The 13,039-nt window shown below is 41.0% G+C and overlaps 1 protein-coding gene across 4 annotated transcripts in view; it reads right to left on the bottom strand.

Annotated features, from left to right (window-relative positions):
- LOC119373963 (magnesium-dependent phosphatase 1) overlaps positions 1-13,039 on the bottom strand; it is a 23,953-nt gene continuing 10,914 nt past the window's right edge. For 3 of the 4 annotated variants that reach the window (XM_049420109.1, XM_037644039.2, XM_037644032.2), the window contains exons 2-6: positions 11,696-11,756; positions 8,076-8,183; positions 7,890-7,997; positions 2,531-2,616; positions 1-134 (exon numbers count right to left, since the gene is read on the bottom strand). In XM_049420109.1, coding sequence (XP_049276066.1) covers positions 52-134; positions 2,531-2,616; positions 7,890-7,997; positions 8,076-8,183; positions 11,696-11,739 — 429 coding nt within the window. In that variant the 5' untranslated portion in view covers positions 11,740-11,756 and the 3' untranslated portion in view covers positions 1-51. Of the gene's footprint in view, positions 135-2,530; positions 2,617-7,889; positions 7,998-8,075; positions 8,184-11,695; positions 11,757-12,260; positions 12,639-13,039 lie in introns of those variants that run through there. The other variant, XM_037644025.2, reaches the window with a different exon arrangement.

Genomic DNA, 13,039 nt, shown 5'->3' on the forward strand with positions numbered 1-13,039 from the left:
CTTTATTATAAATGTAGAAGTCTGTGGACCAGGCGAAGGTGACCCTGCGATTCATGTTTCATTTTCAAATCTTCTTAGACCTTCATCAAGAACTTCCTGGGACATTCCATCCTTTACGTGGACACATGTGACACCTGGATAAGAAAACTTTTTGTAGTGACCAATAATGCATTGCACTGAACTACACTGCATTTGCACTAGTATTTGTTATATGTTTGAAGCAACACTGGGGAAACATTTTGCCTAATTTTTGCTTTATAGGTAGCTGTTAGACATGCCATCATGCAACATATATTCTGGAGCTTTATTGTGCAACAAACGATTGTCAAGCAATAATACCACCAGTGCAAGCCAGTGCTCGTTCTGGCATAGCTTTGTTAGCTTTTGAAATCGTTCCAGCTACTAACAACCACCAGTGCGTCACTAAGATATTTGTTATTTTATATGCTCATGGCATACAAAATAAGAACACCTTAATTCTCTTGTATGGTTGACGGTAGCTCTGAGTCATTTCCAAGCTCCTCTGAGCTCAAGGCTTGTTTAACTCACAATGTAATTGACCTTTTCTGTAGGGGTGTGCGAATATTCGAAATTTCAAATATTTTTCGAATAGTGTTTGCTATTCGATTCGATTCGCACTGGAATTTTACTATTCGAACTATTCGAACTTCCCAAAAACAAATACAGTCAACGTCCGACTGAAAGTGACCCCTTCAGTTTTTCAATATGCTTCACCTCATTACACTCTCGTATTGCGGCAAAGCTGCCTTTCAAGTTCCGTTACGATCGAACTTTGCCAAGAGAGAGTCAACGTCCAATTGGAAGTGGTCCCTAGATTTTCAATATACTTCACCTCATCACACCCCGGTATTGCGGCAAAGCTGCCTTTCAAGCTCCGTTACGGTCGAACTTTGCCAAGACACAACGTCCGATTGAAAGTGGTCCCTAAATTTTCAATATGCTTCACCTCATCACTCACAGGTATTGCGGCAAAGCTGCCTTTCAAGCTCCGTTATGGTCAAACTTTGCCAAGAGACAGTCAACGTCCGATTGGAAGTGGTCCCTATATTTTTCATATGCTTCACCTCATCACACCCCGGTATCGCGGCAAAGCTGCGTTTCAAGCCCTGCTACGGTCGCAAATTTATGAACTCAAGAAAACGCTGGTTCCAACATGGATACGAAAGATGTGGCAGAGGTGGGGGTCAAGTAATGCGGTATTGGACCTGAAATTTGGGCAGGAAGTCCGAAAAATCGGAAGCCGAAGCTTTTTAGCCTCCAAAATTTCAGATGTTCTTATATATCAACGTCTACGAGGCAGATTTGGAACTCTGGACTTGAAGGGAGCACACCCTTGTCCGCCACATCAGTTGGGCTTCCACAGAAGTTGAAAGAGGAGGGGAGGCTGAGGAAATGGCATCTTTGCCCATCACGTGTAAAGTGTTGTTGGCAACACTTTGGTTGCACCAAATCATGTACATAAATAGAATTCGGTCTGTACATTGCCTCATTCTTGATAAGACAACTATGAAACACCACCCCGCCAGTGCTTCATCAACCTAGCGAAAAGAAACACTTTCATGTTGCTACTTTATAAGAATATGCTTAAGAATCCTCTCTAACTTCTTTTTCTGCAATTTCGCTTCGAAGTATTCGAAAAATATTTTACAAATATTCGAGAAATATTCGAAAAATATTCGATTCGATTCGCACTCACATTTCAATATTCGAATTCGCTTCGCACCCAAAATTTTGCTATTCGCACAGCTCTACTTTTCTGCAATTTATTTGTTTTAAAAACATATCTGTGATGCCAACATAGTCCCCATGGCTCTGCTTAATAAGCTTCGCTGTATGAGGTGTCAGCAAGGTCCTTATTGGTTCAGGAAACATTAAGCTCAATATGACTGGATACAAGCAGACTTGTGGCTACAACGTGGGAAGAACTGCTGCTCTTTGTATACTTCAGCTAAGTCGATGACGACTGTAAACTATGCTTTCAACAAATTCTGTAGCTCACTTCTGTTACACGTGATGTAACCAGGTGCTTGTGCGTCTAAATGCAAGGGAGGGGAGTTGATTAGAAGTGGTAGTTATATAGTGTTGATGCAATTGCGCAAGACTAGCAACGTTAGTGACTGCAACACTCATGACAAATATTGCGAATAAGTAGTTCACTTTATACAAAGAATAATGTACTTATGAACATGCAGAACTGAGTAACATGAGTCTGCATAGTATACTGCGTGTGAATTCAATCTTACGGCTGCTACATGCAACAGTTAGTCAAATATGGGCAAGCACAGGTACTGTGGACATCTCCTTTTTCTGGTTCCGTTCAATAAAGTTTCCCTTTGCAGGAAAAGATAGTGCTACAAGTTAAGGCGGTGCCTCTAGAAAACCAAGGGGTGTATAGAGAAATTTATGGATTTAACTGGCTCTGTGTTCATGTGTAATACTGCAAGCTGCATTTGTTAAGATTTCTCTGTAACATATAATAAAGACAAGTAATTAATAATAGTGCACATACCAAGCTTAGAGACATCAGTGATGTTTCGCATCTCGTCATCAAAAAACAGCATATCCTCGTAAGAAAAACCTGTTTGCTGCGCGAACCTGCATATATATATGAATGAGACATTGCATTAGAAACACTGAAAAATCTATATTAGAAATAAATAGTTATTTTGAACTAAATGCTACTTCCCATACTATAAGGCTATATTCGAACACATAAAATCTGCTTCACTCAACACTTGTGTGCTAAAACTGTATTTTATACTGCCAGCAACTTATTGGAAAGTACCCACTACCCAGGCATGCTCCAATACACACAAAAAATGCTATATACAGTCAAAACTCGATAAATGAATTGAATTGATAATTCAATTGCTTGAATCAAACCTCGAGAATTCAGCCCTCATTTTTGAGCTTAGCAGTGCAACACCTTAGCCGCTACCACGTCAGGTCTTAAGAAAATGCAAATTTAGGCATATTCTACCAGTGCCAAAGCGTGAAGGAATGTTCCATCCTCCGCAGCGCCTGGAAAGTATGGACATTCAAATGAATCGTGTGTTCTTCTGATGTTTAGAGCAATGCTTCGATGTATCCTACATCTATTTTGTTTGTTGGCCATTTATGTGCAATGTTGCCGGGTTTCGGTTTTGTGTTCAGTAAAAGCACCTACTTCGTAGCAGTCGCTGCAGTATCATGTGAAGCTCTTGATATTTTTTTTAGCTTTCTCTAACACACTCACCACTCATTTTGATTGCTGTTGCTTTTAAATGTGCTTGTAAAATCTTTGCAAGCACATATACGCAAAATGTAGCAAAACAGGAATGTTTTAGGTGTATGCAACATTACCTGGGCAGCTGAAAGATGGAAACCTTGATGCAATGAAGTTCATGACAAAATCAACTTTTTCGCTGTATTTATGAGTTTGTTATACCAAGGCTTAACTGTTTTGACACACAGCCAAAGCTTAAAGTACAAGTGACTTACATTAAAGGGGCCTTAAAGGAGTACTGACACGATTTTGAGGCACCCCAGAAGGGACATCTTTCATTTCCATGATGTGCACTATCAACGCTCTCCACACACCAGAGCCAGACAACACGTATAAAATATTTTACTTTGATTTTAAAGTTTTCGTCACCCAGCATCTGCAAGCCAGCCCCACCACAATGGACATTTTCGCAACGAGTCAACACTGTTCACTGGGTTTGCGAAGTCTGCGTCCTGCATGCAGCCTAAGTTGCAGAAATCGCTGTCGGAGTCGCTGGATGACAATTCACTCATCGTTGTTCACGTGAACCACGTGCGACTGACAGCAAATGACAGAGGTGGTGCTAGTATTTCGCGAGTTGCAGTCTTCCCGTGACGTCAGACTTGTGTTGACACGTTACTGCGAAGCCGCCCCATCAATACCGACCCGAAAGCGCTTTTTTTAAGGTAGCGGCATTAAAAATATATTCAATGCATTCCCAAGCACTACGACACTGTTTTTAGGGTTCTCGACCCCCGTGTTTTTATTTAGAGTAACAAGCCACAAATATTTAAATTTCGTGTCAGTACTCCATTAAAACACCTTTTTTTTCAAGGCTGAAAACATATAGAGTGCAATCTTTATTTTCCCCAGTCCATCTGAACACATTAGCACGTGTAGCAGCTATTACAATACCCTGCCTATTGCTAGCTACTTCCTTTCATTAAAGCTGGCAGCTGAAAAAGGTGTCCCAGGGTGACTGGGTGATAGATTCAGTTAATAACAGCCATTTTTTTTTATTTCCTACCAGGACCGGAGAAGTTTATATGTGTTTGCGTGTGAGCTGTCTATGCTCAGGGGAAACTAATGACCATGAACAATTTATTAGCAGCTGGTAAATATGGGCTATCACATGGTTCGGTGGCCTCACAGATGGGGGATAATAGAGGAGGCCTCATAAGCTGCTGAAGAGTTGTGCAGGACTGGGCTCCCTGCTGCACGCAGATGAATAATATTTGGCTCGCATGTTTAAGACTGCAATTTATACAGATTATGCATGTTTTGTTAGTGGGTGATTTCACAAGAGATCGAATATGCGCGTCCGATCGATTTTTTTTTTTTTTTACATGTTATACGGGCATATTCAAAGTGCTCAAAACCGAAAATTTTGTTTCCAAAAAATGCTCCCAGCGCACGAAAAATATATTTGAAGGTGGCGGTGCGGGCGTCCTGTTTTTGCTTACCACACTATTTTCCAATTTCACGGCCGAATTTAATGTGAACTATAAAAGTCGTGTCAAACATGTTTTCTGCTCGTTTTAACATGCATCACTGTGAATGACATCCATGCTTTCCTTATGCTGTCCAAAAAGGAGAAAAAATGTGAAAAAATGGCAAACGCCGCTGAAATCAAAAACGTTTGCTAACATTGATGCGCTTTGGCCTGTTTCCTATTTTACACAGAAAGCTAAAAAAAGTGTCAAATATAGAACAAGGCCTTTTCAACACTTCTGCTAAAGATCATTTTTCTAAAGAAAGTGCAAAAGAAGAAAAAGATAGCTAAAGAAGCGAGCTTTTTCAAAAAAGCCCATTTTCAAAGAATAAATTGAGAAGCTCCGGTCTCAATTCCGATAAAAATTTTTATCGAAGAGCGCTTATGTCAGTCAAAACACGGTTTCAATATTATATGTCCTCATTTGCTTTGTTCACAAGATATAGCGGGCCAAGATGTCCTACACTGTGTGCGCTCACTTCAGTGCCTTTGATGGCTGTTATCAGCTTGCATTGTGCGTAAATCTACAGTTTTAATTATTTTGCTGCAGCACAACTTCGCTCTGGTGACTTGTATTCAAGAAAAATGTATTCTCAGATTTTATTTGTGTCTAGCGTGTGCTGCTGCCGCCCTCTGAAGGGCTGACACGTACACAGTTTGCAGCCTAAAACCTCAACTTATCCCTCCATTATTAGCTAGTCTGGAACATGCCAGACATCTTGAGCACATGTTTTAGAAGACTTTTCCAAAACTCGCCTTGCACACAAAACAAAGCATCTGTATGCAGCGGCAGGCCAGCTTAATCTGTAACTAAATTCCACAATCAGCAGGGAGGCTGTAATGGAGGTGCTTCCTCACTGCCTGCTTCCCTTCCATTACAGGCATTGGATACCCTAACCATCTTCCCCATTCAATGCGCACTGTGCCTAAATCACATCTGTAAAAAATTATCCCAGTCATTTCTCGAGCTGTTCATTTCACTTCCCACTATCACATGTTTTCGGTGTCACAGATAACGTCTTCCTGTATCACCATGACCTTTACCTCTGCGTTTCAGTAGCCAGAAAACGTACAGTGCAAAATGATTAAGCCATAAGTTGCAGAAGCTGCCCAATTTATGATGTTTCGTCGGCACCTTGGTAACGTGCTTTCCCACAACGAGAGCAGTAGAGGTCACCAGTGGCGCCAGGCGGACATTATCCTTTGACAACGAGTGTGGCCCACACGTTAATTATCACAGTACAAAGCCTTTAAAACCTTGGTCATAAAACGTGAAGCCGTGAGCCAATCTGGAGACTCATTCCTGACAGCAGTGCAGAAGTGAGGGAATGGGTGTGGCACTGTTCAGTATAAACGTTTCGACTTGTTCTAGTTCTTCACTCCACGTGATGCATGCGGCTCATGGCTAGGTCCGAGTATTCTGTGCCAATTATTTACGGGTGCACAAAAAGAAGATTGCTAATGAAAACATTTTCGCCGCATGAATGTTTTTTCTCTTTTTTGTTGTTTTTGTGGTTGCCTACCAGAAAAAGCTACTGCCATTGGCTGAGGATATTCGTGGCACCTATGAGGACTGCTAGCACTGCTTTACATGCCTCCACAAAATCCTGTCTACATCTATAGGAGCTGCGATGAAACAGACCAAGAAGACAAATCGTTTGATATCTTGAACAGGTGCGTCCACCTTTCTTCGAATGCTTGTAGGCGAGGTTGTAGGCTATAATCTGTGCACACGTCAGCCCTTTAGAGGGTGACAGCAGCCCACCCCCGCACACGCCAGACACAACTGTAGATTTATGCACAATGCAAGCTAATAACAACCAGCAAAGGCACTGAAGTGAGTGCACACAGCATAGGACATTTTGACCCATTATATCTTGTGAACAAAGCAAATGAGGACACATAATATTAAAACCATATTTTGACTGACATAAGCATTCTCTGATAAAAAATTTTGGTCAAAACTGAGACCGGAATTTTTAAAATTTTATTTTTTGAAAATTAGCTTTTTTCGAAAAAAACAATCCTTTAACTATCTTTTCTTCTTTAGCACTTTCTTTAGGAAAACGATCTTTAGCAGAAATGTTGCAAAGGCCTTGTTCCATATTTGACAATGTGTAAAAGTTTCTGTGTAAAATAAGAAATGGGCCAAGGCGCATCAGTGTGAGCAAACTTTTTTGATTTCAGCGGTGTTTGCCATTTTTTCACATTTTTTCTCCTTTGAGGAGAGCAAAGAAAAGCATGGATATAATTCACAGTGATGCACGTTAAAGCCAGCACAAAAAATATTTGACACAACTTTTATAGTTCGCATTAAATTCGGCCGTGTAATAGGAAAATATTGCGGTAAGCAAAAAGAGGATGTCCGCACTGCCACTTTCAAATATTTTTGTGGCACACTGGGAGCGTTTTTGGAAATAATGTTTTCGGTTCCGTGCACTTTGAATGTACACTCAGACCTCATTATAACAGTCGCATCTGACATGAAAATAAGTTTGTTATATCCGAAAATGCGTTATAAGCGTATATTTTTAACACTGTATATATGACAAGACTATTCTCCATTTACTTCGTTATAACCGATAATTCGTTATATCGAGGTTTGAGTGTACCCGCATGACGTATAAAACAACCAGACAAATAAAAAAAATTGACTGGACATGCATGTTTGATCTCTCGTGGAATCGCCGTAGTGTGTTAACAGAGCATTCCATTGCCTCTTTAATTTCACTACAGCAAACCTTGCAGACATATGAAAGGCACTGCGGTGAGCTGTGTTCAGACCGAAAACAGTTTAAGAAACACAGATGACAAAGTAGACACCCGCTAGTACTTGTGCTGCTAATTCACTCACTACAAATCTTTGGCTGCATGCTGTCAAATCAGTTTCTTGTGGTGTTTTCAGCAAATGAATGTCGGCCTGCTTTGAAGTATTTGAAGTTAAAATTCAATAAAACGCTTAATGAGCACACACAGCCCCCCTTCCCTAACCCCACAAAAATTTGTGGCTGAGTATTACTGTATTGCGTTCATTGTTATAGCACCTATTGCCCACTTTGGTGTAAAAGTGAACAAATGCTTGGTATTCAGAACAGCAAAAAAAAAAAAAAAAAGACAAAAAAGATGTAATACTTTTTAAAGTGGGTCACTTTACAGCCAGGGTAAATTTCCTGATACGGAAAGTACTTATTCCAATCAAGTACCACCAGGAGCTCCTTTGCTGCATCTGGGTCATCAGTCCTACAAAAGAAAGGTTTCATTAATTGAATCATCAGCAAGCAAAAGTCCATGATTAGTATAACAGGGTGGGTCATTTACCTTGATGCCAAACCCATTTGGAACTTCTGGGACTTTAGGCTTTCTAACATTGCTGGGACACCTGGGTATGGAGAAACCTTTCGTCCATGTCTGTCAGTGATCTTACCACTGTAACAAAATTGCGAGTTAACTGATAGAAAGGTGTGGGCTCTGTGAGTGAAGTATAACACGAAGCTTCAGTTATTAGTAGTGGGGGGAAGGGGGGGGACAACTCCGGCCCCCCTATCAACTTGTCCACAATCAACTGAAGCCTGCCAAATTAATCATACCTAAATAATAAATTTTGATTACAACAGTGACTGATTTCTTCAGTGTGCCGCTTTAAATGCTCGGTTAGTTTAGCTTCTACCCGAACCCCCTGCCAAGAGACTCTGCCTGGGTCCCCTCCCTTCCCTTTCCCCTACACCTTGAAAAAAGTAAGGAAAAAGGGAATACTACGCCTCAATCTATGACATTCTGAATATAAGTGGCATACTCTGTTTTTTTACTATTCCCAGCAGCCACGGCCACATTCTGATAAAAGCATAGCATTCAAAAACATTAGCACGCTTACATTTAGCTGTATGTTGAGCAACTTGAAGTGTTCAAAATTAATCCATGTAACACTTCACTATAGGCCTTACTCATAACCTCTACATTGTTGGAAAGTTACACCTCATCAAACAATCCATCATCTATACAGTAAAATAAAGGTTTCCGAGTTCATACTGTCTTGAGAGACCAAGGCATAAATTAGTGATAAGGTGCACAATGCGACGCATATTTGTGAATTTTTCTTTTGAATTAATCCTTTGAAAAAAAAAAGTAGAAATTTTATTGCTTTCATACTTTTTTTCTCTACATGCAATTGCTCTTTTCTCTTCATGTATGAAGCGATTGCACATAAAGTCCGAAGTTTTTTATATCTATTAAATACACAGCACTGAAACGTGCAATTCATGGAAGATGAACATGTGTAAATGAACAATTAAATTTTTTTAGAAAGTAAGCAAAACTATTAATTTCATAACTAAGTACTTCGCATGCACATTCATGCATGTGGTTCAATACCTGAATCATGCTGCATATATTTGTTCAACTGTCAAATTCCCCCAAAATAATTTACTAACCATACTAAATGCCTACATTTACTTTTTGCCAGAAACCTAAAAGTGGATATGCTTTGGACACTGAATGGCTGTAATTTAAGGATTACAATATGATTCCTAAAGTAAATAAATTAATTAGCAGTTAATTGATTAATTATATGCCAAATTGCTGCTGTCTACGAATGAAAATATGATGCACAAAAAAAAGCACCCTCTTTAGCCCAAGTGCCACAGTTCCAACAACTTAAATCTTCATTGAAACGCTAAGTGTATCAGGTTCTTAGTTCTGGGTGTTATATTTGGAAATGGTGAAAACTGCACAATATTTTAGATCAATCACAGGGCAGGAATTACTCGTTGCTTTTTTTTCCTGAAGATTGTTCCGAAAAAAAAAAAAGGAGTTATTTTTAGATAGCTCTTTTCACATGTATGTAGTGCATGATGTCATAAATTGCTGTTTTGTAATGCTACCATTTTCGAGTACTGCTGAATTCACATGAACTGTGGTGACGTACGTGTGGCCATCTGTTTTATATGTAGCCACTCAAAATAGATGGTCCCTGAAACAGTCACATAATAAACAACTAATCAAGTTAAAAGAGTCCTGAACCACCCCTCGTGCTTGGTGAAAAAACAAACACAGCGGAAAGCAGACGCTGCTGCGAACAGCTCAGCCAAATCTTGCAGTCGTGTGTGGCAAGGAGAGTTTAGGAGGGGAATGCGAAGTTGCCACTTTCTAGCGCACTCTCTTCATACAGAGGCCCATCCTCACTCTCATCGGTGGATGGGGCAGCCTCTCATAACAGGAGATCATCACGTTATATGGTGTCCTGCTCACGAAGGTTTTGGAGGGGAACATCATGGCAGACCGTATAGCTCGAGGCATCACCAACCGAGCGACGGTTCTCCAACAAAGGAAGCAATGAAGGGAATATGGGCTTCCACATAAAGACTTGGATGGCCAACAAAGCAGGGATTGGAGACGCATACAAACCAATAGCTTTCCCAATTTGTACCATCTAAGTAGAATATATTCCGCAAGATTTAAAGATACCTGTCCGTGGTGTTCACAAGCACCAACACTCAGCCACATAACATGGGAGTGCACCCAGAGGCCCACACACATCGACAGCCCACACATCACTAAGCAACCACACGTTTCACAGGCAGTGGGAAGCATGGCTTGCGGATGAGGACAAGCAGAGCCAAATAGCTTTGCTTGACCAGGCGCAGCGAGCCGCTTGTGCCAGCGGAGCCCTGGACTGAGGGCCCAACCAAACTGCCTGCATTTAAGTTTTCTTTTTTTTTCTGAATAATGTTTCTTCCTCCTCCTGTATGTCATCATACAGCAAATTACTGCTATTGGCCAATAGCTGACACAGACCAAGCGTGGCGTTTGGATCAGATGCACTTCTTATTCACACGGGGTGCCGCCACATGCTGGCATCGTGCTCTATTGTGAGCAAAAATTACACAATAGCAACGGTAGCATGCACCAGAATCACACTGGGAAAGAGAAATCGTGTTTCATGATGCACACTCTCATTCATGATGTGCACCGACACAGCTTGTTCCCTCCGTGTCATCACTACCTGTGTAGCTTCCAGCGTGCTCATCAGGAGGAAAGAAAAGAGGAAGCGCCCAAAGCGTTGACAAATCCCTGTAACTCTGCTTGTTCTTGACAGGTATGAAAAATTGTTACGATGATCAATTTGTAAGGCAATAAGCTATGATACTGAGGTTATTTGATGATTACTTGGAAAAGTGGTTCAGGACCCCTTTAATAAACCAGCATCATTACCAGGATGTCCTTTATCTGTGTGTCTTGTGTGCGTGTATGCCTAAAGCAAACAGATAATGAAGCCAAGGCTTATGGCTGTGACTAACAAATATATGGCCCCTCGGCCGATCCCCCTTCCTTTCATTCATATCTATAGGCAACTTCATATACTCTATGTAGATGTAATATTGTTCAACAATATAGTTGCTTGGATCAGGTTTTATCGTGATGACTGAATTATCCGTTTTTATTTTTGTTTTTGCAACGTGAATTGACAATCTCAAATGACAATCATGTTTTTCATCTTAAAATCTTTTATATAGAAGAAAATTTCAAAAGTGATTCAGTTTCACGTGGTGTGATGGCATTACAGGCGTCATACATTTTATGTGATTAGATAATAATTTTATGTGATTAGAGTTTAATAATAACAGAGGAACTGCATCTGTTTTGCCTCTGACAAAGCACCGCACCTGCAGTAATGTAAGGTCTAAATGTGTTGTACCATCAAAGAGTAGCAGTCAATGTGCATTGCTTGGAACTTTACCTTTAATTATGTTGCGTGCTTTGTATGATCATAAACATTAAATGAAGTGCTGTAAGCAACGTACACTTTGTAAAATGTGGATCACCAGGGATACACTGAACTTAGAGATATGTTTTAAAAAACTTGACCAGCAAAAATTTCGAGTTCAACTTTTGTAAATGAACCATACAGAAGACACAGCGCAACCTGGGTAATAACCACTTACTTGACTTTTTTAAATGGCGGCGTGACATGTGTATCCACATACATAGGCCACAATGTGTAGTCTTAAAAAGAAGGAAGAAAAAAGTTAACGTCATAATTAAAAGTATACACTCAATTACCCGACGTTCGATCGCGAATTTTCGTACCCGCCTGAAAGGATTTTGCAGTGCCAACTGCAAATCGGCCGCGGTAAGCGCACGTTGTCACTGTTATGCGAGTGCACCTTTATCACAGAATTTATAAATGCGAAGGTGCGGATCTGGCAGGATGCCGTATTTACACTTTAATTAGTAAACTCAGCAGTGCGTGAACTTCGCGTTTGAAGCGTGGTTTCACGTATCGATCATATTTCGCGATGTCACGCTGACAGATAATGTTTCTTTCTTCCTTTATGAGGATGCAGGATGATTATTTTAACGACTGAATTCATACATGCATAAAAGGTTTGGAGCTGCTACTGAATACTGCAACGCTGACACTTCACACATCCCACACTACACGTCTACACATTGATCGCTTCGCACCGACGCTTTTTTTTTTCCCTATTGGCACGGTTTTGTACTCACCTAAGTCAAACACAATAAGTTTTGGCCGTTTATCGTTTGCACTGCTCGTAGAGCCACGCGTACTGTGCATTTTGTAAGCACGCAACCAAACCGACCAAACTACAAACGAGCGGGCTTTCGTTGCTTTCGTCGCCGGGCCGATGGGATGAGCGAGGAACCGAAACCGCCGAAACTGCCGCTTTGCTACATAAGAGGAATGAAGCTGTTTGCTTTAATGGCTAGGGTGAGCTTTTGTAGGAATGCCTCTTCCCAATATTCTCTCATAGTTTCGCAACGCTGTTACACGTGATACGAGTCCATTCAGTCGAATCCGAATTAATTCAATCTGTATGAATGGCCATAATGGCGGTCGACGCATGGTAAGGCAACGGGTAAGGGCGAGGGCACGGGGGAAGGAAAGAACTGGGCGAGGGCGCGAGGGTAAAGTCGTAAAGAATAATGATGATGATGATGACCTCTTCCCATGTGCCTCTTCCTGATGGCGCTCACCACTAGTGGAGATTAAGGTCCCTAAATAAAAAAGTTTTTTGTTTTATCTAGGGACCTTAGTGGAGATTAGAGCTCTATGATTAGAGTGCCTCCGCCTCCGTCTATCTCTCTAGTTCTTTTTGTAGCCGAGCACACGTAGTGAAGCGTGTAACGACGATCACACTCTATCGCGTAATCCATCTCTTTTTTTCTTCGTCTCGTCTTTTGCTTCTCTGCAGGGCCAAGGTAACCCAAGAAGATTTTTTGGTCTGGTTCCCCTCCTTCAATGCACCCTAGTGGAGATCAGCGGC

The sequence above is a fragment of the Rhipicephalus sanguineus genome, chromosome 1 (assembly GCF_013339695.2).
Source record: "Rhipicephalus sanguineus isolate Rsan-2018 chromosome 1, BIME_Rsan_1.4, whole genome shotgun sequence".
In the NCBI taxonomy this organism is placed as follows: Eukaryota; Metazoa; Arthropoda; class Arachnida; order Ixodida; family Ixodidae; genus Rhipicephalus; species Rhipicephalus sanguineus.